The sequence below is a fragment of the Ornithodoros turicata genome, chromosome 6 (assembly GCF_037126465.1).
Source record: "Ornithodoros turicata isolate Travis chromosome 6, ASM3712646v1, whole genome shotgun sequence".
Classification (NCBI taxonomy): Eukaryota; Metazoa; Arthropoda; class Arachnida; order Ixodida; family Argasidae; genus Ornithodoros; species Ornithodoros turicata.
The window spans coordinates 41,702,620-41,728,343 of NC_088206.1; the positions used below are offsets into that span (position 1 = coordinate 41,702,620).

General features: G+C 45.9%; 1 protein-coding gene across 1 annotated transcript in view; it reads right to left on the bottom strand.

Annotated features, from left to right (window-relative positions):
- LOC135397915 (uncharacterized) overlaps nt 1–25,724 on the bottom strand; it is a 420,422-nt gene that overhangs the window by 58,089 nt on the left and 336,609 nt on the right. The window contains exon 10 of the mRNA XM_064629413.1: nt 10,826–10,957. Within this exon, the coding sequence (XP_064485483.1) occupies nt 10,826–10,957 (132 nt within the window). The remainder of the gene's footprint in view (nt 1–10,825; nt 10,958–25,724) is intronic.

The window sequence follows — 25,724 nt, forward strand, 5'->3', positions numbered from 1 at the left end:
ACATCCAACTCTCAAGTGAGGAATTACTTGGGGTATTAACTCACGACCAAGATAACACATGTGTTTGTAACTGCTTTCTGTTTAAGACATTGAGTATGTCCATTGAAAGTCAAATTTTTGCAGTGCGTAATTTGCCATGCAGGTTCACATTGATGCAAATAGCCGTCTCACTGCACAGGTTTGCCTATCGGTGGACGTACTGGATGTCTGAAAACGAAAGCAGTTACAAACACAGGCGTTATCTTTGTCGTGAGTTAATGCTCAAAGCAATTCCTCACTTGAGTGTTGGATATGTGGGTAATCGAATTAAGCTGGGGCACCTCACCCTTCATTGTGACACAGACGCAAGTAGGACACTCGACTTTTTGGAAGCTCGCAAGACAAGTAATCTATGGTATCTGTTTTCTCGAAGGAAACTGCATGATCAGAGGTGGACGTCCTGAAAGCTCTGGCAAATTAAGGTAAACGTAGACCCACTTCACTGCGTGACGTCATAGCGATGTGTTGACGCTGCTGCCCTGTTTGATGGCCAAAAATCGCGCGATCATCGAGTCAGTGGGTGTTTTGGCGCAAAGTGGTGTCGCTATTGAATGTGCCACGCTGTACAGAAAGACCAAATACGCCCACACCCTGCGGTTAGACTTCCACCTTCCATATTAGACGAGTTTTCTTATTCTTTTTTCGTTAGGACACTTTTTTTGTCATTCTTTAGACCACCTATAGACCGTTTTCTTTTGAAAATAAAGAGAAGATAAGACCAAAGGCAGTCAATAGATTTCCTTTGGTGTAACCTCTTTAGACAATCAGGAAAAAGAAAGACCAACTTCCGTCTACAGCCAGTGTTTGGACAATTGGTGCAATTGTCTATAGGAAATCAAAGTCAAAACAAAACCTAAAGAAGCCAAATAATGTCCAAAGGATGTCAATAGACAGGCTAATTTCATTTTCATAGGGGAATTATCTCATGATATAATAAGATATATTAAGCATCCGTCATTTTTCTTTGTTTAGAAATCGAGTGAGGCATGTGTTAATTTGTAATGCAATTTAATTTGTCTGGTTATTAGTTATCTATTGGATTCGATTTATCTGTCCTGGTTTCGTTTGTTTGTTTGTTTATTGTTTTATTGTAATGTGTACTGAAGCCTTGCCTAACTCATAACTACTGCTTTACTGGTATTTAGATCCTTTTCACGAAGGAACCTTTAACCGGGATTTTCCCTCTGGTTCCTTCAGTTCTATGATAATTGTGTGCATTGTTTGAATGAATGAAATAAATAAAATGAGTGATTGATTGAATGACATCACCAACCATAGTATAAATAATACGCATTCGGGTAGTTCGCAGGTCTAAGACAGTGGCAATTATATCATTCATGAATTCAGAGCTTTCTGAATCCACTGGACATCACTACGGAAGCGGTTTATGAACATGTAACCATTTGCCCAAACAGACACAAGAAAAATTACAGTAGGTTGCACAGGAGAATACAACTGTGCGCTACTCACCTTAAAGGTCAGCTATGCCGATATCCCAAATAGTCGAAACGGTTGTGATATTCTGAAAGACCTTATCCAACTCTCCCCAAAATGCACCTTCATTCTCCCAGTTCGGCACAATACCATGTCAAAAAATAAATAAAATAAATAAAACAGATAATTCATTCCGAAACACACATGAGCGCAGCCATGTTTATGACGTAGTTGCACCCGAACGGGCATTGTGACGTGTACGCGCCTCCGTACTTGTCAGTGGATTCCAGCCAAGGCTTTTCGTGGCTTCACGTATCTGTGCTTGAAGATGGCGGACAGCCGGGTTCCACTGGTTCCGCGATGAGTAAACAGTGCAGCAGCTGCGAACTCCTTCGTGAACGAAGCTCCGTGCGATGTTGTGACTGGAATTCGTCGTTTGCGTTTTGTGAGCTCGAGCAATTTGTACCAAGTCGCGTCTGCGTTAGCCCCTTTACAGCGCTTGCTCAGTGTACGGTCAATTATTTTGAAGAAGTAGACTGACGTTTCGACAGCCATTTTAGCAAGAAAATGCGGACAACGTTTTATTTTTGGAGGAAAAAGCATGCTATGTATTTGAGAAACCGCATAATACTGTGGAACAAATTTTACGTACGATTTATCAATGTGTAACACCGTCGACAATGTTATGGAATGAGGAGCGACGTAAAGCAAAATACCACTCACATTTTAAACTTTTTGTGGGATTCTGTGCATTTTCCAGAAGCTTTCTTTGAATCACACACTCCTATGTCATGCTGCGTCGTGTAGCACCGTGAGCAGCGTAGCACAAAAACATGCGCACGAAAGCTCCAGAAGCCATGTGGTTGCACACCATGGAGACGCAAAAGAAATACCAGATCACATATTGCCACTTGGAAATGTTGTTTCCGGGGTCTGAAGAGTTAGGGCATGGCATAAGTCCTAGATATTAAATCAGTGGGCGTTAATTAAGTTAATTAAGCAGTGGGCATTAAAACTCTGTATAGTGCTATTTCAACTCACAACTCAGCCCATGGGGTGTAAAAGTGTTAGAGGCAATTTATGTGACTGTCGTCATGGTTGACATCACTATGGTCAGCCTCTGAATTAATTCCGTACTCAGGAATTATTGCACAAGTCACTTCGTATTTAATATTTATCATGTAGGGCATGATAAGCAATTTGTAAGATGCAACCATGTCTGCAGCATTGACGACTGCCTCTTACCTTTACAGTTAGAGACACGTTACCAAGCGATTCGTAAAGGCCAGTCTTACAGGGCCCGTGGAACTAGAGTCTTCATGGAAGTTATGCTTTAGCATAACCATCGCGCATGAAGTACAATTACATATGCTTGGACGTCTAATATTTATTTATTTATTTCAAGATACTGCTGGCTCTTCTGGAGCCATTGTAGGAGTGGATAAATTCAATAACATAAGAAGTACACTCACACATGACAACAACTAAAAAGAAAAGAAAAAGCAATAATTGATAAGCTACTGTATCAAAGCCGTCTCGGATCGTACGATGAAGATTTAAAATGGGAATCCAGGTTTTCTGTAAAAGCTGCATATGACTGGGAGCTACAAATTTTATAGTGTAGATTGTTCCATTCTTCAATTGTTAATGTATATATATTGCATCATCTAATCTCCTGAACCATATGTGAGGCTGCATACGAAATTATTTTTTATGCACATGCTGTACCTTCCTAGTCATACATGTGCAGACGAATAACAGTGAATATATGTGAAGTGGCAAAAAAGAATGCTAGGCTCTACCATCATTGTGCCCCTACTACCCCTTGCCTTGCAACTTATGTTTTGTGAAAAGAGAATATCTTACTAGAAAAGACGACACTTAAATATATTTATTTACATTTTCCATCAATCAGCATTGTTGAGACCTGGTGCAAATACAAATGTCAACAAGGAATGCACTTACAAACTATTCCTATATATTCAAATGCAGATATGACAATTCTGTTTTTGTACCTTAGCACAGTGATCTTCAAAATTAACTAACTGTACAGGATCAGCAATATTAAAATATCAATCACACAAAGCTCCAATAATAGGCTGGACAATCAAAGCTCCAAAAGACAAAATAGCTCCAGAAAAATCTGAATAAGTGGTTGCCATTGTGATCTGTACTACTATGTACAGTTCATGAATGGAACATGTTACCTCATTGCATTGCCTCCATGTGAACACTAGAACAGGAAGCTTTCTAGGTAGCTCTTTTCGTGTTTTTCTATGGTCTTTTCTCTCTCTCTCTCTCTTTTTTGCAATAGCAAGCATGGCCATAGTGAAACACAAGCAGCCAAGGACAGGATGAGACAGCTACAACACAATTGCTAACCCTCAACTGGTATTTACGAGGGGTGCTCAAGTCAAACCCGGACTTTCTGTCTCCTGACTGTACAAATGGCTCGCGCTACGTCTTTTTCGTCATTTTCACACGCGACAGGCCTCCGCGTTCACCACGTGGTGGTCCAAAGTTTGTGCAAAACAGAAGACACGTGCTGGACAAGATGGCCGACAACGAGGTGAGCGCGCACATCGAACAGTGAATTGTCATGAAGTTTCTCGTCAATGAAGGCGTAAAGTCATCTGAAATTCACAGAAGACTTCAGGCTCAGTATGACCACGATACACTTAGCCGCAGCAAAGCGTTTGAGTGGTGCAAACGGTTCCGAGACAGCCGTACATCAGTGCAGGACGATCCCGGCCGGGGCGGCTCAGAGCCCAGTGTCAGAGTTCCTGAGAACATCCAACTTGTGGAGCGCCTGATCCTCAAGGACCGACGTATAACATGTCTCGAACTGGCTCGAAAGACGGACCTTTCTGTGTGAACGTTGAACACTATCATTCATGAACGACTCCAGTTTCGGAAAGTTAGTGCCCGTTGGGTTCCGAGGCAGCTCTCCGTGTTTGACCGGCAGAGAAGACTAGAGATCTCCCAAGAGCTAAGGTACCGTTTCGACACTGAAAGACAGCCGTTCCTTGATCAGATCATCACGTGCGATGAAACGCGGGTGCACCATTTCACTCCTGAGTCTAAACGCGCATCAAAACAGTGGAAGCATCCGGGCTCGCCAGCTCCCAAGAGGTTCCGAAGCACCCCGTCTGCGAGTAAGGTCACGGCCACGGTTTTCTGGGACAAGACTGGCGTTGCTCATGTTGACTTTCTGCCCACTGGTACCACCATCAATAGTTCATATTACTGCCAGGTTCTCAGGGATGTGCATAAGGCGCTGAAGCAAAAGCGGCAGGGCCTCATCACCAAAGGAGTCTTCCTCTTACAAGACAATGCACGCCCGCATACCGCGCATCTCACGATACGCACCTCACAGGAACTTGACTGGGAGTTGCTGCCACATCCCCCTTACAGTCCAAACCTCGCCCCCACTGATTTCCATCTCTTCGGGCCACTGAAGGCGTTCCTTGGGGCCGCCACTTCAGCTGCGACGACGAGGTCAAGAATGCGGTCCGATCATGGCTGCTACGCGCCGGTAAGAATTTCTACGCTGCTTGCACCCAAGCCCTCGTGAAACGCTGGGACAAGTGCATTAGTGCAGCTGGAGATTACGTTGAAAAATAAAGTTAATTTCTCGCCTGTAAGTTCATTTTACTTTTGTGAAAAATGAAAAGTCCGGGTTTGCCTTGAACGCCCCTCGTATTAGCAGACTGTGGAATATACACACACATGCTACTAAGCAAACAACAATTTAACCAACAGAACCACAGACAAGAAAAAAAGGGTTATATATCTTCCCCCTCTCCTCATTGTACTTCACAGGCAGACGTAGTGTCACTCTGAGTGCGCCCATGCGTCCCCTTTGAGATAACGTATCTCGGACAGAAGCAAATCCAACAGCGGACTGCTTACACATGCATCTGACTTGGATTTCTCCAACCACTTGTTGTTTAAACCCTGCCTTGATCTCTGTGTTCTGGAAATTTAGGGAGCATCCAGAGTCCCTACAATGTATTGCCAAGTTTCTCGACGGCATCAAAAGTCTGTCCTTGGCTGCCTGTGTTTCACTATGGCTTTCAGATACAAACTACTCCATTTCAACACAGTAAGAAACACAGATTTGTAAATAGCATCTGTTGATTGCACTGTACGTACCCCACATATAAATGATCATAGTGGATACTACATCTTGTGCGATAATGTCAGGAACACAAGAAAGCTAGATTTGAAACCATTCTTACGTCGTCGTAGTAGTAGTTTTTGTGTGAAGCTGCGCAATTCCTGTCCACCAAATAATTTAAACCACATGTTTCATTTGCCAGCGTGGTAATCCCCTGCAAAGCAATTCTTACTTGGCTGGAACTACCGGTCCTAAAACCTATCCTTAACATGTGTAGCATCAGGGAGGAAAACCAAGGGACACGGTGGAAAAGACCAACACGCGCGGGCTAATATTCTCACTGTGTAGCAGCTGCTCTGGCTACTAAAATGAACATGTTCCAAATTAATACAACATGGCTTGACACGATACGCGAAAATGGTGAAAGCTAAGAAATGAAATGAGTAGTTAAATGTAGAATATATAAACACTTGTCATAACATGACAGTTTCCTTCCTGCATTCATACGCTGCCATTCCTCCCACTTTAACGAATCACTGAACTACAGGGTGTTTGCTCTAGCGTGTCCAGAAATTTTATTTAAAGCGAGCGATAAAAGAGAAACGAGCGCTACTTTTCAGCTACTTGACTAGGAAGCAGGTGCTAGTGAAGCAGTACCTGTTACTTACTCAAGTAGCAGAAAAGTACCACTTGCTTTTCTTTTATCGCTCGCTTTAAATATAATTTCTGGACACGTTAGAGCAAACACCCTGTATATTACTACATTGCGTGGCATTACACGCTCCTTTTACAGAACTTGAACAGGATTACATAGCACAGAATAAAAGTACAGTGAATGTAATGTGTGGCTTGCCATTCATGTTTAATGGCCGCACCAGTAGTGCAGGAAGGCCACTGCTAAGTTGTGTTGAGAAACACCACTTCCTGTTTGTCATGTCTAAATGAAATGTACCTGACCTGATCCAAAGTAACTGTTCTGAGGCTGGAACACACAAACAGAAAAACACAACACAAGCCGCAACATTAACAGATAGGCAAATCAGCTGTAGTGAGCTCCACCTTGGGACAAAGTCAACATGTAATGCACGAAAAGTGAATGAGTGCCTGAAATGTAACATCCCTGACTGGTAGCAGGAGGGTCTAGCAGTAGGGGTGCTAGCACTGACTGTCTTTTCATGAATTATTTGTTGAGTTTCCATGTGCCTGAGATGATTGAACGACTCATCAACCACTGAATCCTCATGAGGTGATGAGGGTTCGTCATCCCAAAGAGACTCCCTTTCTTGCATGTGTCCTTCGGGTTGCTCACCACTGCAGAAAAAAAAGAAGAGAATTTAATGACAAGAAATGAATAGTCATGTTTACTTTATAATGGTTTTGCACAACAGACAGAAGACGGTTGAGAGCATCTTCACTTTCACGTAGAAGGCTTCTTCAGGTCTAACATGAAGTAAAGAAAAGAAAAAGAATATATAACATATGTTGTAAGGTAGAGAGCAAGAAGAGCTAGGGTTGGTACAAACATACAAATAAAAATAGAGACATATATAATAAAATTAAGAGGGGGTACGACTCCATCCGTTTCAAACAGACAAGGGATGAGTTGTGTAGCATAATACATGAGTGACCACGGTGGCCAGGTCAGTATTTGGCACAAAAGGCATTCACGAGCGACACATTCTAGGAAACAGTGCTACAGTGTCTGTCTTGTTAACTTCTCCCTTGCCGGCTTGAAACTGATGGAGTTGTACCCCCTTTTTATTTTATTATCTATGTTTGTATAGACCAGTTTGCGCGCTTGACGTCACACTCTTTCGGTGGCGTTGCAGTCAGCAGATCGTCTGCTTGGTGTGGGCAAAACAGCAATCAATTTGAGTGATTGGAGTGATCGTTTTTATGCAAAGTGGGCATGCCGCAAAGCCGTGTATCCTTCGGGTGCACAACCCGATGAAGAAAGGGTGACGAAATCACTGTTAATCAGTTTCTGCGAAGCGCAGAACGAAGAAATCTTTCTTTGTGAATCGTTTTTTTTTTTGTGTGTTTGAATCGTTTTGATCAGTTAAACGAAAACAATTCCCTGACATCGCCTTTGTGAGATTCCCTCACGATGCATGTGTACAAATAAACGACGCTAATATGAATCGGTTCGGTGCACGGTAGCAAATCAGCGCTGTTTTCAGAAACGTCCCGATAAAACATTTCGCCTAAGGTGAAGTAATTGTGTACTCCCAGTGACTTGTACACTTGCACAGTACCAGAAGTGAACTGGCTCGGCGAAAATATTGGATAATCTACAATGAGATTGTAATCGGCGCCATGTTTTGTGGTTGGGCTGTCCACTTGTCGACGTGCAGCGCGAAGGGATCGTCGTGCTGTATACCGTTCATAAACAACATCGTCTTGTAGCAACACTTGTTTGATCCCTTCAGAGCTCTAAATTATTCGGGTATTGCGGAAGGAGACAATCGAGAGCAGTGTAGCAGTGCAACGCGGCCGATGTCGCACTTGCGAAACGCGTTCGCACGCTGCTTTCAGTGTGTTTTGCCCACACCAACCCTGCGCATGCTTTGATGGCGCAGTTTGTTTGTAAACAGTAAAGTGGTCTATATTTATTTTTATGTTTGTACCAACCCTCGCTCTCTACCTTACAACGTGCCTAAATATATTCTGGGATTTTGTAACTTCATATTAGACCTGAAGAAGTGCAGCCTTCTGCACGAAAGTCTCGTCTCATTAAAATCTACATGCTCTCAAACGTCTGCTTTCTGTTGTGAATCATCTCTATCGCGGGATACTTGCACATTGCTCTTCTACGTACTATGATTTTGCTGTAAGATTATGGACTTTGGATAAAAAGACTACACATCAGTGCTCAGGTATTTTTGCCTAGTGAAGAGCACCCACTAAAATATATGAATGTTGCATTCGCCGCAGTAATGTACCAAGTGCAACAGAAGTATTGTAGAATGCAGGTATCTTAGCTCACATGCCAACCAGTATCCAGTGTGAAGTTGAGACAAATAAATAGTTCCCATTTTTCTTAGCTATCAGAATACAGACAGTGAATTAATAACAGTAGACAGTGTTAACATGGATACTGGGTATTCTTCAATCAAAAATTCACAGATAGTAAAGGCACCTTCCTCAATGGACGTTGATAATAGTGAAAATTCTAAAACGTTATCGGAGATGACATCAGCTTCCACGTGTCAGACAGGATTGTATGCCCAACAGTAATTCAGCTAAAAGTAACAAATATGTGCAAAAGGCAAATTAACTGAACTCATGTAACGTACCTTCTACATCAGACAGTGAAGCTTTTACCACCCCATCCACAGGAACCAGTGTTTGGACAGCAAAAGTGCTTGAACTGGGAGATAGCAGTTAATCGGAATGGCGACCTTTGTTTTGCACCCTGAATGCAGATGTTGTAATGTTGATGGCAGATTTAAGAGTGGTGTGAAGATGTCTGCATGAGAGCTCCCATGAAAAGTGGAATATGGGGGAAAGCTCAAATTATAACATCACAATGCCACTCTTAGCAGCAATCTCTTAGTGGCAGCTAGACTGCAACTACCGTGTCAGCAATTTCTTCATGCACCAGATGCAAGCCAGACCCTGCCTTCAGCGTGCACCTGTGGTAATTCACAACTTAGATTATCAATACTGCTGTGTTGTTTATCGTGGCTATATCAGAGGAAGCGCAGTAGGACAGCTGGACAATCGATCCATGCAGCTTCCTATTTTTATATTTGAGCCTCGACTTACTTTTGCTCGCGCTTTTTGCCTTGATCCTCCGTGGCACGTTCAAAATTTGTGTGCCGGGCATCTCACTTCGTATGATTTCGTGCCGATGTTCCAAATTGTCTCTGGAGTCGCGCGTAACCTATGATAACATTCGCGGACGAAATCCTTGGAGTTTAACTCAGTCCGCACTGCTGTCGCTGTCAGCCAAGAGCTTCGCGCTGCTTGGTCTTTTGGCAACTTATAATAGGTAACACTTGAATGCTCCGACGAATTGTTCTAAGGGCCAGTTCTCACTTGGCGACGCCCGACGCGGCGTCATGAGCGGGCGGCGGAAGTAGAGGCGCATTTCCGCCGCCCCGTCAGCGCGCACGATTTTTATGTTCCCACCACTGTGGCATTCCGTCGTCCAAAGCAGACGAAAAATCAGGCGGCGTGGCCTTTCTGTGTCACCTAATTGGTCGCCAGCTGTCGTTCTCGGCAGCTGTCGCCGACGTCGTGAAAGAAGTTCGGCATGGCAGTTTCTTTGGCTCGACGTCTCTCCTCTCCCTACTCCGGAAATGCGCGTCTATTTCCGCCGCCCGGTCACGAAGCCGCGTTGGGCGTCGCCAAGTGAGAACTGGCCCTAACAGCGTAGCGCCGTCGCATTCTCGACAACTTCGCCGTGGCATACCACGTGTCATATCGCTTGAGCTCGTAAAAGGCAAGGTCAGCACAAGGAAGTGCGCTTTCCAAACGACGTCTTGCCAAAGAAATGTTCACATGCTTTGTTTCCGGCTTAGGAATAACATAACAGCTGTTTGCCCATGTACGATGCGCAGACAAAGCAAGATATGAAACCAAGGAAGCAAAGCGGCCAAGCCAAGATTCCATGCCAAGCCAAAGACACATAAACCTAGGGCAGTGACGTCGGTGCGCCCGTGCGCAAGGTTTGCCGACGGTCTGGCGGGTGGGCGGGGAAACTAAAAAAAATGTTTTCTAAAAAAACTACAAACTGTTGGGCTAAGATATTGCGCACACATATTCAGTGTTCGCTAATGAACACACCGCGCGAGTATCGCTCAGTTCTGCGGCACTTCAAAATCGGCATATCTGACCTTTAAGGCACACTGCAGAATGCAAAACGTATAGAAGGGTACAGCTCTGCAATTGACGTACCAATCACTTTTTCACTTCTTCTTCATTGTGGTTATAGATATGAATCTACTGCTTCACCGGGCAACTGGGGTTGAATCCATACGGAATAATGTAGTCTCTCTTAAGATTTCTTGTACTCCGAATTTCCGGTATTCAAATGGGATTGTATGCTACCAAAACGTAATGCTGTATTATATACATCAAACACAAAACCTGAAGCACATAAAACACAAACCATGGAGCACTCAATGAAATAAATAAGCGAAAATAGTAATTGGAATACGAGGCTTCAGTATGCTACATGACTGAACTGCGTTTTTAGGCCAAAGTTAGGCCAAAGGGGGAACTTACTGCTTGTCGCTGAGACCCACTCTCCATCACCCAGTGTGACGTCACGGAAGACGAGATAGTCGCAAAGCCCGTCTTCAGCAAAACTGGACCGCTTCCCCAGCTGAGTGGTGACGCAGACCAAAGGGCGAGTCTCTGAATTAGAGCAACCGAGTAAGAACACAGAGTAATGCTGCCGTCATACTGGTTCGACTAAGTTGTTCCCACAGGAAGAGACCCGCCGATATTTCCAACAGAGACTGTTCTCTGTTCGAAATATCGGGGGCTCTCGTCCTGCGGCACCTTCCTTACATACTGTTGAATGCAGCAAGAAACACACAAGGAAGAACGAAGTTGACACCATCTTCCTTAATTTGGATCGGAACCGTTATTTTTTGCGGTTCGGTTCAGGTTCAGGCATATTGGTTCTTGTTCGGGTTCACATCCAGAGCAGCGCCAAATATCGGTTCGAACTGGTTTAAACCGGTTGGAACCGCTTCAGGAAACTGATGGCGATTTCGGGTGATGCATCTGGTAATCCGAGCAGGAGCGCCCAGGTTCAGTGCACGATCTACACGGGAGACGCCCTGGGGCTGTCATCACCCGAATTTGTTGGACGCTCTACTGCTCTTTTACGAGGGTCGCTGCGCTCGCTACGTATTGTGCGTTCATGAACTTACGGCAGCGTCGTTGGCGGCGGCGTGCACTTTCGCCTGTTGTAGTTCGGATCACAAGCATAACTTGCGAGAAGGAGGTGACGTCTTCCTCTTTGTCATTCGCAAAATCGGTGTCAATTGAAGTTTCGTCTCTACTACTTTTGTAAAGATCCATGCCGTCAATGGTGAACGCAACAGATGACAGGCACAGATGACAGGCACAGCCGGAGGAGCAATACGTAGCAGACGACATTCGCGATGCGTGTATACGCGCATGCTCGCCGTCGAGAGCGGAAGAAGAGAGTTGAGGGCAGTTCTGGCACGACCTCTGGCAGCAAGAGCGAAAAAACTGCCTTGGGGCGAGCGAACTGCTCCGTTGTGCATCACCCGAACGCGCGGCTCTTGCTCTGACAGCAGCACCCGAACTTGCCGCTCGGGCTCGGGGCAGAAAAAAGTGCCCCAAATGCATCACCCGAAATCGCCATGAGGGGGCTTTCCTTAACTTGGATCGGAACTGTTATTTTTTGCGGTTCGGTTGGGGATCAGCTCCGCAGCAGCGCCAAATGTCGGTTCGAACCGCTTCAGGAAAGTGAATTTTGAGCGGATTACCATGCACACTAAACTTTTTTACACCCTTTCCAGTGTAAAAATGGTGTTTGATAATTCACACCCATTTGGGTGTAAAGTGTGTAGGGTGTAAGCAGTTACACCCCTTAGAAAGCTGTACCTCTGTTTTTGCTTTTGAAAATTTATTACAGCAATTTAAAGATTGAGACCGTGACTTGAATGTAGGCTGCACCATACACCGGTAGTGACGTCATTTTTCTGTCAAATGGTCATTTTGCTGAATATATTCACGGGAACGTGCTCTAACTTTTGTACCTGCCTTGATGCGTTTCATGCTGCGCATGGGAATGAAACTTAGACTTCGCTTCCATCGAATTACCGTAGTTTTGCACTCACTGTTCGTGACGTCACGGTGAGTAGGAAACCGAAACGGGATATGGTTCGGGTGTTCGATTTAATTCAATTCCTCGAAAACTATTTCATTTTCAGATGTATCCTTGCACATACAGTATGTACGCCGGGAGGAGAACGTTAATCAGCCGGAATCTGAATACCCACTGGGGTCCCTACTGTCCCTTTTTAATCTGCTTTTGCTTTGCCATTCTGATGTCATTCGAAGGCCGCATTAGATTGAAAGAGTTTCATCAATTTTTTTCCTGCATGGTTGTGTACATATTAAGTGCAGTCCATTACTGCCATGCCCATGTTCACCTCTGAGACCCTAAACAAAATATCCACAGTTACTGGTCTTGGTAGTTGGCCTGTGTAAGAAGTCGGCTGGCATCATTTGCAGCATATCATTTAATTATGTGCAGTTCTAAGTAATGTGCATGATGTTCAGTGCCACATTTAAAAACACTGGAGTGCATGGACTATCCTCACAGCACAGAACGAACAGAAGCTAAGGTGCATAAGTCCCATCGCTGCTAAAATTACAGAAATGCTGTGTGCAGCTGACCTGCCTTTTACACTCTATGGGCCGGATGACCTTCTCACGAAGGGGTGTAAAAAGCAGACAGAAGGGCGTAAACAGCAGGATACACCCCCTTTACACTCAAATGGCAGTTAAGTGTGGGGTGTAAATTGTGCAATACGCCCTTTTAACACCTAAAGAGGTGTGAAATTTTTTAGTGTGTGGGTTAAAAACAGGCAGATCCTTGCGTTTCTCAAATAACACAAATGTACTTTTGTTGCTGTTGCCGACACAGAAGTGGTTCACAGCAACACTGCATGTTACATATCTTCATTTCAGGTGCAACGTTACGGTAGCGTACTGTACTCTCCATCATAGATTGAGAAGTTACCCGTCAAAAAGAACTCGTTACAAGTTAAGTTACCGTGTGAAAAATGTAACTAAGTTAATAACGAAGTTCTTCAGCCTGAAATGTAACTCACAGTTAGTGAGTTACTTTAAAAAAGAATGAGTTACTTCCAAGTTACTTCGGACACAAATTAGCATTACGCAGGTGCAGCGCGCGTGAGCAGTTGAGTTAGACCTTGGGTTGCCAGAGAACCGGAGCAGAACCGGAAAAAATAATAGTGGTAACTGGTAAGCAACAAAACGGTTCGGACATTAAGGAAGTCCGAAGCCTCAAGTGCCTCCCAATACCCGAACAAGGACACCTTGGTATCCATATCATGGATTTCGCAAATTTTCATCTAGCAGTCAAACAAGGACTCAATGCCTTTTTTAACATGTTGAAGCGCATTGTCCTAGTGAGCGCTGAGGCAAGTGCCCCACTCACGCGCTGCGGCGTCTGCTCTTCAGAGAGGAAGCGCCCCGCGGACGAATGAAGCAGGAATAGAGTAGGCCAGTTGTGTAGCTCTATAGGACGAATATGTGATTAAGCAACCGCCCAAAATTTCCCCTTACACATGAGCAGTAAAAGTTAAACAAGTCAGAAACATGGGAAGTGCAGAAGGAGCGCACGCAGAACGGTGCCTGTTTGATTGGTCGTGGTTTGAAAAGGAAATGTAGTTCTGCTTACTGGTAGTGCAATTGTGTCGTGACACGTTGCCTTTGTGTTGTGTATTAACTGGTACACTACTGTGAGCTCTGACAGAGCAACGCTGGAAGACTTATTTTCGACATGATTCGGTACGATTGCAGATCGATTCACGCTGCGAATTCAGTGTGCCGGCAAGTACCGCCGTCTATGTAAAATACTGTCCATCTTGTTGGGCTTCCTTTAAGCGTATCTTGCTGGCACTGTGCGTGTGAAAAAAAATATATTTTGAGAACAGAAAGTATCAGGACTACACCGCTCCACGAGCATGGATGCTATTTGCAAGTGTTCATCCATTTCTCCTTTCTCTTGCTAAGGCGAGTACCTGACCACTAACAACATCAATGCAGACAACAGCAGTAAGCTATTAGCCACGCATATCCTGATGAAAGCAGTTCTATGGGAGATATAAATTGGAAGCGTTGAACCGGTTCGCGAACCGGTTCCATTTTTGGCTTGCCCGAACCGGAACTGCACCGGAACGAAATCCAAGCAATGCGAACCGGAACTGAACCCGTATTTTAGTAGTATGGACTGGACACAGACTGCCGCCAACTCACAACTTGGTCTAAACATGATTTAATTAGCAATGAGAGTTAATTGGGACTGTCCCAAATTAATCAGCAAACTACAGGGAGTCATTACACTAATTGAGGAGCATCTAACTCGTGTCCAGACCAAGCTGTGAGTTGACTGCAACCTGTGTCTATAAAAAAGAAAAAAATAGATAGAAATCGAGTGGAGAGAAACAATTTATTCGAAAACCAACGATGTCGTGGCGAAGAAACCGCTCCGGAATGCCCGAGTGACCAGCGACCGCCATGTTGCTTTTCGGCGTCAGGTAGTTGCAGAGATCGACGACAGGTGGCCACATAGTTGCAAGGCATCACACCAGATGGCACGACCATCATAGCTCTATGCGAGAAAGACAGAACAACAAGATACTAGCGGCAGGTAAAAATGGCAACACTGCTAAACAAGTCTAGGCATGCGAGAGAAAAGGCCTAACCACTACTGCTAAACAGCATGGAGAAAACAGTACACATCGGGGAAAAGGCTTAGGGGCGACCGGTTCGGCCCAACCACAGCGTCACAACACTACACAGCTAACACAAGACGACAACCACAAAACGCTAAACATGCGTCAACACTGAGAAAAGGCTCGCTCACCGCTAAACAAGTCTAAACATGCGCATATGGGGAATATCCGTTACGGCAAACATGCGAGAAAATGAGCGCGGTAAAATGACGCGCAAACATCTGCAAATCACTCACCTTTTTCCCCGCGGCGGAGGTGTGACCGATCCCGCCGACAGCCAGGCACAAATTGAGCTGGCGCGAGGACTGAGGAGCGACCGAGCGCACATCTGCACTCCAAGAGATCCAGCGCGCAAGTGACTCGGGCGCCGCGCAGCGGCCGCTACGCATGCCGCTCCTAGCGCCCACTGCGCCCCCCCGAGATGGAGGGGTCATTTCTTCGCGGGCGGTTTCGGTTTCGCTCTCTGCTCCTTCCACTGCACGCGCTCCTAGCGGTAACGGGTGGCTTCTCTGTTTCGGTTTCGCTCTCGTTTCTTTGTGCGTGTGTATTTGCATAACGGCAGCGCGCACTGCGCTCGCGTTATCAATACGTGAACATGTTCAGCTACCAATCGTTACACAATTGTTCCCACACCCACGCTTCTTGGGAAGAAGTGCAGAATGAATGTTTCAACAACGAAAGCCCCTGCAACGAGCTCCTCATCGCTGCTTTTCGCTATGTGATAGACATGATAGGCTTTGGCAATATATGAGAGATCTCGCCGGGGCCGCTGCAGGAGATGGTGCGTCGGATCTACGCCGGTTACAAGAACGTCTGTATAACTGCTCCGAACGGACCCCTGGGACTGCTGAGCGAATTTGTGAGCTTGGCCAACGCAGAATTCAACTACATCGCTGCAGACATCGTGGTCCTTCTCGCTCGTGCCATTGCTCATATTAAGTACGCCCTGCGGAAGCAGCGACATTTGCAAGCAGTCTACATCGTGAACTTTGTTACCAGTTTATTGTTGTTTATTGTTGTTTATTATTGTTTGTTTTAGTTTATTGTTGTTATTGTTTCGTTATCGAAATGCAACGCATTAAACAGTCCGAATAACTTTGACGAACTCTGTGTTTTCTTTCACTGAAACATCTTTATTGAATACATACAAAAGAGTTGGTCGATAGATGCCTCCACCCTCCCTGTCTTACCTAATCTCATGAACAGAACATTACGAGGAGATCAGGTGTGTCAGAAAAGGTATGGGGAATCTCATCGCATTGTCGTCATTGCGCGGGTCACGGTACCAGCATGATGACGGAATGGTAATTGTTTTCATACACGCATTCGACTACCACACTGCCACGATGACCTGTGCTTCTCCTGTCTGCGAGAGAAAGACAGAGAGAGTGAAGCATATCTCGACTAGAACTTTTATTCTCGATTATATGTGCGTGCAACAAGGACTTGCTCTTTGTTTCACGGTCACTCGATGCCTGACGACGACGACGCTCTCCGGCTCTCTTTTGGGTTTTCTGATGCTACACAAAAAGAGAGTACAATCGTAAACCTATACGCATCAAAGCACTAGGAAAGCTTACCGTATTCGCAGCTTCCGTAAGGGAAGGAGTGTACGGCATCCACGAGATAGCGCTTCTCGGCGTAGGGGACCAAGCTCTTCTTGAGTCTCGAAATGGTGTACATTGTTTGCTTTATACTCTGGATGGTGCACTGCTTCTGAGAGACTGCCTTTTCATGGAACAGATAATCTTGGTACACTTCATGCAATAAATGTTTCGTCACCACGTCTTTCTTAACTCCTTTTGCTCTCGCGATCTGTTTGTGTGTCCCAGCCAAGAGAATGCTGTACATTTTGGCTCGGATGGCTACGACTTCCTAAATAACTCCGCCTCCCATCTCGCCTTTGAAATTCCCCCTTCTGGCTCGCGTGCTCGTCATTGAAAAGTGGGTGGTCCACTGGATAGGAGGACAGATCTAAGTCGTCCTCAATTTTCATCAGCTGCTCTTCCAGGCTGTCACACGTACACGTACAGAGTGAGCAACACGTACACGTACACCTCACGTACAGAGTGAGCAATGCATAATGAACGACGTAGCGTTCTTTGTCGTAGCACGTCAGCAATAGTTTCTTTGTGGGAGGGGCATTCAGCCGCCGTTTCAAGTGTCACTGGTAGGGGGAGAGTTCGTTCTCGTCCACGCACCTGTGTTCGGGTGCCAGGGGAAAATCCCTGGTGAGCGCGTGCAGTTCTTCGGGCTATGACAAGTCTACCACATACACGTAGCCCACTTCCAAATCGTGAGCAATGTTGAGAAAATCGACCTCGCTCCACCTCGAAGGATCGAACCACTCAACACCACCTGTCGGGAGATGGAAAGTCATCGCGTACGGGTACAAATTATTCACGTCGAGGTACTGGATAAAAGTCTTTTCTTGCTGGGGATCGCAATCATCGCACCCCTCGTGATTAGCCCGACACTATCTGTGGAAGCTGTTACAAATGCCTTCCCTGGTTCACTTCTCGATCGTTTCGTACATCTCGTGATTGCTCATGAGCTCAAGTTTGACGTTGGTGAGCTTCAGAGCGCTGCCCCACGCATAGCTGGCGAGGGACACAGTACGTAGGATATCTAACATATCCGTCTCTAGCGCAATCTTCCTGAAATACAGCACGACGTCACCGCAGAGCTGACAGGCGTCGAGCGTGACGTAGAGACGCGTGTAACCGCCGAGGTTCTTACATTCGAACAATCCGAAAATGTTGAGGGCGTACTGATAGTCCTCGTCCGTGATCTCTTGGTCGTTCAGGTCACGTTTGAAAGCTTCCTTTGGCGGTAGTGCGGGTAAATTGTAGGCTTCGAAACTGTCGACGAAGGTGTACGGATGAATGCCCTTCCTGAGGAGGCGCCGGAAATGGTGACCATACATTTGACGGGTACAATGAAACGCGTCCTCACCGCCTCTGGCGAGGATGGTTTCTACCAGGTTCGACAAGGAGAGGTTGAAAAACTGCGTGGTATCGCGGAAATGAAGATCGCCAATGTTGAACCCTCATATCTCTTCCGTACTCGAAGCTAAGATCCACGGCTCGCCCAGATTAACAACGTGCATGTGGCGGAGAAGGGAGCTCAAATCGTATTGCAGGTTGTGCATGCACACGACAAGTTCTTTGGTGTTACAACACGTAAGGTTACACGTATCACACAGCGTTGTGACAAAATTCGAAGAACCGGGCTCTACGAAGCGAGTGTGGTCGTGATGTGACACCTTTCGCGTATGTCGGTTAAATTCGATTGCACAAAATTCGCAGTGCGTCGCGCTCTCGTGTCGAGAGTGGTCTTCCATACTCATGACCAACAGTGAGGGACAGTGGTTCAACCTATCGATTTCATCACTAAATCGCTTGAGCGCGAGCAGCATTTCTCTGCCGCGTTGGGTCCCAAATAGCCATCTAGGCCTACTATTTTTCAGTCGCAACTTCTCACTACAACGATGCAGTACGAGCTCATCCTGTGCACACTCACGGCGTCCTTAACGAGCGCGTCCTCTTCCAAAACGCTCTCCGTGTCCAACACCGCCAAATAGGGACAGGGATACATGTACTGTATCTTGTTGAAGGAGACGATCTCCCCCGCTTTTGGCATTTCGAGAATCACTTCGTTTCCGTCTCGTGCTGCTCCAACGCCCCTCTAGTCCCATAACTGCTCGTGCATTTCTCGCAATAAAAGTAGTCACTTCGTCCCATTAAAGTGCTAAATTTTCTGATTCCATAGAAATGCTTTCTAACCTCGAGCAGATGGACTTCATCTTTATAGAGCGTGCAGGAAACCCGTCCAGTAGATATCGAACTGGTCTGCTCGTCGAACACTTAGATGTACATGGGGATTTTGTTTTTTCTCTCCCACAGGGTAATGTCTTCGTAAGTGACTAGGAAGCAGGGCGGCCAGTACGTTACGCTCGTCTCCGGACTCGAAGGATTCATGTATTTGCGGTATCTGGCATAATCGTTTGGTTTGCCCCTCAACGGATGCAAGAGTGCCAGCACGCTATACTTGAAACACTCGTTTTCGTGATCCGGTGGGAGTTTGACGTTTGTGAGAGCCTTGTTTTTCTTTTCAACATTTCTGGAGGCTCGATCGTGCACCCAAACTGCTTCGGTTTCAAACGCGTTAGTTTTAGGTCGATACACTGGACGTCGTTGGAGGTGAAACCAGACCCTTCTCTCGCATAGTTGTCTACGCGTTGCGAGGACTCTGCGATGGCAGCATTTATCGCGCATTCGATTTCTTGGCGGTTATGAACCACTCTCAAGTGAAGGTTCACGTGAAGGAGATGAAAAGTCAACCCATCGGCTCCGTCCTAAATCATGAGCGCTTTCGAGCACAGACAAAATTTGAAAGGCATGGGATATGCTTCCAGGACGCGCGTGATTACTGGAGCTATGCTCGGTAGATAGAGTCGCAAATCATCGACGTTGTCGTCGTGTGGGGAACAGAGAAGCGTGTACCGAGTAGCCGTTCCATCAAATGCCTCATCTGTGACAAAAAAAAGGAAGGAATCATCTCTCCGTGACGGAGGGATGATTCTCTACGACGTGTTCTCGTAATTCAACGATTCTACAACCATCGACGGGGTCCTCATCCCTTCGAAATTCTGAGCTTGCATCTGGTGATTCATCTCTAACCCTACGAGACAGAGGAATGAAATCTGAATACGACTGATCCCCTTCCCACATGAGCAATTCGTCTGCACTGTCGTGCACATCTAGGGGTTCGTCGTCGTCCGTTTCAGGTATTACTCAGGTATTCAGGTACAGGTATTCAGGTATTACTCAGGTATTCAGGTATTACTCAGGTATTCAGGTACAGGTATTCAGGTACAAAGGCGGACTACTAACTCTGTTGTCGTCGTCGTCTGAAAGGACGACTGGACTGTTACCGAGATTCTCTATTCTAGCTTCGTGCTCTATTTCTACGGCCTCGAGCATGGCCTCGATGGGGTTGTACTGACATTCAAGACAGTGTGGCACAAAATCAGTACGAGATTCCCCCTCACGAAACAATGCTCACTTTTCGCTTCAGTTGAGGAACGCTTGAGACTGATGATGATGAGAGAGGATTGGAGGAGTCCCTGTGTGTTTAGTGACATGCGGTGACAGTAGACATAGAATACGCTCACACAGCAGAACCGGTCAACTTACATTTTGCTCCACGAAACGGCTCACGTCGTGGATGGATGCCCCTCATGGGCTTTCGATCAATCGTCGCCCAGTTGGAAAAACAAAGTGGAATCTGAAGTGGTTTAAACAGGATCCACTTAAAGGCTAAAGTGGTTTAAACAGGATCCACTTGGAGGCCAAAGTGGTCTAAGCAGGATCCACTTGGAGGCCAAAGTGGTCAAGCAGAGATCCACTTTGGGGCTAAAGTGGCCAAGGAGGGATCCACTTAAGGCCAAAGTGGTCAAGCAGAGATCCACTTTGGGGCTAAAGTGGCCAAGGAAGGATCCACTTAAGGCCAAAGTGGTGAAGAATTGATCCACTTAGAAGCCAAGGAGGTCAAGAACGGATCCACTTAGGGGCCAAAGTGGTCAGAAATGTACCCACTTTGAGGTCGGAGTGGTTCAGGATGGAAGATCGAGAGGTCGAGTACAACGGTACATCATCACTCTCAAATTAAGTAATAATATATGATTGGGGAATTTATTGGCAGGAAAAAGAAAAAATGATTAGGATAATATACGTATAATTAAGTAGCGCTTCGTGTTCGTGTTGAGGAAGAACTAATTCAAACCAATTCAAACAAGTGAAATTCCATCACACGAACCGTATCGAAATTATTGCAAGTGAAATTTAAATGAAAACTTGAAATTAAAATTTATTCCGAACAAATCGACCGAGGAGGAACGTCGGCCGCGATATCGCCAAGAGGGCGCATCGTAATACATTTCCGTGGCGCACCACATCGTGGCTCGTGCGAGTTGAAAATAGTTCGCGTCATTTCAAATGTTTGTGAACGTATTATCCTCAAAAGTACATGTGCCATGGTACCTTGCTATTTCACCTCTTACTGTAAGCCATTTTTAATGCATTCCGTACAACAATCAGTGGATGTATGTCGACTCGTCCTCCAGAAGCGAGGGGGGACGCCGGCCGGGACCGCCAACGGTCTCTACTCTCCAGTCTCTCACGAAATGTTGGAGCATCGGGTTGTGCGCGGTCGCTCTTAAGTACTTGGCGTCATTCGTGCTTGATTTCGAGGATTTTATCCGCCTCTAAGGTCAGTAGTCGATTTATCAAGCATTCCCGTTTTTTCAACACCGCTGTGCATGTTTTTACCCTTGCACTCGCAGGCACCGCGGCCGTTGACGGGAGGATCGTGCTCTCAGTGTGTTGCCACACGCGCTGTGTCCAACGGTATGTAGTATATTTTGCTGCTCACATACGTTGACATGCGGCTGTTCCAGCAGCTTTTGCATTATCTTTCGAAATGTTATTACTTGAAGGTTACCCTCGTTCGATGCGACTGGCATAGGGGCGTCGGCATTTGGCAGGTGGACAAAACGGATTCTCAACGAAGCTGGACTTAAATTTCACGCAAGAAAGGCAAGCTGGACGGGCATTAGAAATCTCCTACGAAAAAAAGCTTCATGCCATTTTTTTCGTCGTCACTGTTCGGACATGGGGAGACATCTCTGTGAACTTTCTCATTGTGGATTTATGGTGTGTGTTGATGATTGACAGAATACCTTCACAACATGTAAGTGCTTATTACGGTTTCTGTTCTTGGCATTTCTATGTCCTGCTAGCAATTTTCAACCGCTTGGTGAATACTCGCTCTTATAAAAACATCACAAATAACTTTCACAGTTGTATCTGCCACTTTAAATATTTTCACATCTACTGTATTTTTATGTGTGTAAGAATAAATGTTCACGCAGGAACGGTATTTTGTGTAACTCATTTTTACAGCGAAAACATGCTTTCTGATGCAACAGAATAATCACTGCGCATTCAAAAAGTGCATCGGAAATTAGAATTTCAGTGTGACTTTAATGCGAAAATCCTTGATGCTGTTGGCCAATGGGAAACTATAGGCATACCTCCAATTGTGCGACTGGTTCCACTTCACATTCACATTTAAAACGATTTCTCATTGAAAGCCACTAAATTCGTGTTGTTTTCAATATGGTATTTGTCCTAAACTGTCGATTCGGAATGAGAAATTTTGGTCACTTTCAATGAAAATTGTGTATGTGATCTCCGCTTAAACCGAATAAGATTTCTGGTCTGGGAGTGTGAGTTTGTAGAGTTAACTTGGACAGTTAAGTACATATGTTGTGTTCTGCACTGAAGTAAGCACTGTTGTACTTACGCCTTCAGGTTCACGTTAATGTTGTGTGATTATGTACTGAACAAAATACTGCAAATGCTGTTTTAACGTTCCCTGCTTTACCACGTGCAGTGTCATTTCTTCCTCCATGTACACACTATGCAGCAAGAAATGTTTTCTTTCCCCATCTACAACTAGTTTGGTTTATGCAGTGATCCCTACCTCAGAAACCAGTTGGAGCTGGATACACCTAGAAAGCCACTTGCAGCCCTTTCCACTCTGGAAACCACTTGTAAGGACATCCAGTCTGGAAACCACTTCGTGGTTTCCAGAGTGGATCTGCTTGCAAGTGGATTCCAAAGTGGACTTGGTTACAAGTGGTTTTCAAGGTGGATCCAACTACAAGTGGTTTCTGAAGTGGGAATTGTTTCATAAACCACTTACAAGTGGTTTCCAAAGTGGACATGGTTGTAAGTGGTTTTCAAAGTGGATCTCAAAGGGGTCTGGCTGAAGTGGTTTCTCAAGTGGGAATTGTTTCATAAACCACTTGCAAGTGGTTTTAAAGAGGATCCACTTGCAACAGATTTCCAACTGGGCGTAGAACCAGAGCACCTTTTATAGTCGCTACATCGCTCTCGTACTACTCGCATTGCGACGGTGTCGTCTGTACTTTGCCCGCCCCGCCTTCCGTCTTTCGCGCCTTTCTTCTTTGCGATGTCGCATACGGCGATGATACCATCGACGTTGAATAAAACGTTACACTACTGTCTAGCTAACATTCTGGTGGGTTCTGGGCCGACTTGTATATGATGATGTACAATGATGTACTATGATGATATATGATGTTGTTCGCATAAAGGGTGACCGTCTTAAACATGCCACTCAACAGGTGGTTTATTGGGAAAACGACATTTTTCTCGTCCATTTCTTCCCCGTCCTCGCGAACAATGCGCGCGGTCAAGGACACGAAGCTGCCGTAGATATATAAGTGTGCCTTTGCAAATTTTGAATGGAAAATTTGATCACTGTATTGAGCACTGAGCAGTGTATTATTTACCCCATTGACCGGATAAGAGAGTTGGTACGAAGTATCTTCCACGCCGTATTGAATGGAAGGGGGTTCGAATATCATCACGTCACTCGTCAGACAGAGCGGCGACCGTTGCGACTGTTTTTTGTCTTTCGTTGACGCCATGATGGACGGAGCGCACAGCGGATGTGTGCCCCTCACGTCGTACCAAAGATATCTGCAGGTGCGTCATGTCTCGGCACCTTTTGTTGTCTTTTGCGACATTTCTTTCCATTGTTGTTGTTTCCAGAACCCTCCATGAAATCCAGCACGTCTCTCCCCGTTGCTATGGCCGTCTTTTTTATTGCGCGCGATATTCCTTCGCCGTCGGCCAAATTCCGCGCCAAGGGCTCAACGTTTTCTTGGCGATCGGTTTTATTTGCTGCCAGATGGGAACGATCAACTTGGATATGTTGTTCAACACACCGCCCCCTCGTTGGAAAAGGGGTCGCATGTACACGGGTATTATTTTGGGGGAATTGCGGTACACATTGGAAATGCAACGTTAAATTGGTTCTACCTTTGGACCGCAACGGCAAACGTCTTCCCGTTTCGTCCGCGAGAACAATCGTCACTGAGGGAATTTCGAATTGAGACAGGTTAAAATACTGGGTGTTATCTAACGTGTAGGTGACGACGTGCTTGTCTTTCTCGTAATAAAAGGGTAATATATTTAGTATCTTTTTTTCACGCTACCCATGTACGTGGGTTCCACGATATCCGTGTAGACGATTACGTTATGAAACGGGGGTTCGAGGAGTACCTCGAAGGAGCGCGTGGCGTCCTTCTCCGTGACCGGGGTACGCGATTCAAAGCCCAAAAGCACGGCCAGGTACTCGGAAAGTTTTAAAGGAGCATTAAAGTGGTACCTAACATGGCCAAAAACTGCTGTCATCTTGTAAAGCAGTATGTGAAAAGCATTCCCACAAAATATTTCTGTCCAAAGTTGTTTCACCACGGTGCAATTAATTTGGAAAATCGCTGCCGCGATGACAGGCCGGAGCGCTCCAACTGCAGACCACACCCACTCTACTGTGACATTGGTGGTAGGGAGCCCCTCATTCGTTCGTAGGAAAAACCGTCTGCTACAAACATTGTGAGCTGTTTCTTGTTGACTTCCATTCTTTATATGATTTATATCACGTTTTCTAAAAAAAAAAAACAAAGCATATATGCAGTCTGAGAAAATAAGATTACGATCACAAGAGCAATATATCCGTGGCTTCTGTGCAATCTCAGAATTCACAGTAGCAGAAAGCAAGCGATGGCGGTGGTATTGTGGCGCCACCTGTTGCCAGTGAACCAACTGCGCAATGAAAACGGTCGGGCAGGCTGCACACTGTCGGTAAGCACAAGCGCAGTTAATTTCGGGCTGCACCACTCATTCTTCCCGTGGTTCTTCCCGTGCGGTCCCAAAAAATCGTGGTTGTGTCGTGGACAGCCTTCAAATCCTCCGTTTCGGACATCACGTAGCCGGAGAACGCATGGCGTCTCCGAAGCGGTAGCAGACGCTCCGGCCTGCGCGATGTTGCTCACCTCGATCATGTGATCCCAGGTCCAATGAGGAGCGTCCTTTCCACTTGCGTCACATAGTGACGCGCGTGGTGGCGCTCATCACGTGCCTATCGTGAAGGCGAAGGAGGGTGTTTCGCGCACGGGAGGTTCGGGGAGCTATTGCAGGCGCCCCAATTTCGCTACGGTTGCACTAGTTGTGGGAAAACTGTTTTCGGCCGCCTAACATTCCATACTGACCAAAAACAGAAACAAAGTTGTGGGCCTCTAGACTGCTCCTTTAAGGCGGTCCCCTCCGCTCCTTGTTTGCGCGCTACCATCGAGGGATGGCAGCACCACCGCGAAATTGTTTTCTTCATATTTTTCCCCCTCGGCGCTGGGGGCGGAGCATCCCGCTTGCGCATGTGTCGCAGATCGCAGTGGCTTTGGAGGAAATTGTCCTCTGTCTCTCGCGCGGCGGTCTTTCCGAAACCTTCGCTCGGAGGGAACGTGGCAACGAGGCCGGTTTCACACAAGTTTTCATGGGCCAAGCACGGGCATATTTATGTGTATGGGGCTGTTCACACAACTGCTGCTCTCAATTCCATATGTTTCAGACGAGAAACTTTCCTGACGCCGCTATTGCACCTATTTTTTTTTATTCTTCGCTTTTTTTTCACCCTCTTTGCTCTCCTATATGTAAGTGACGGTTTCCTCCTCGTCAGCGCGGAGCGCTTGAGAGCAAGCGGGTTGCGACCTGACCTTGAGT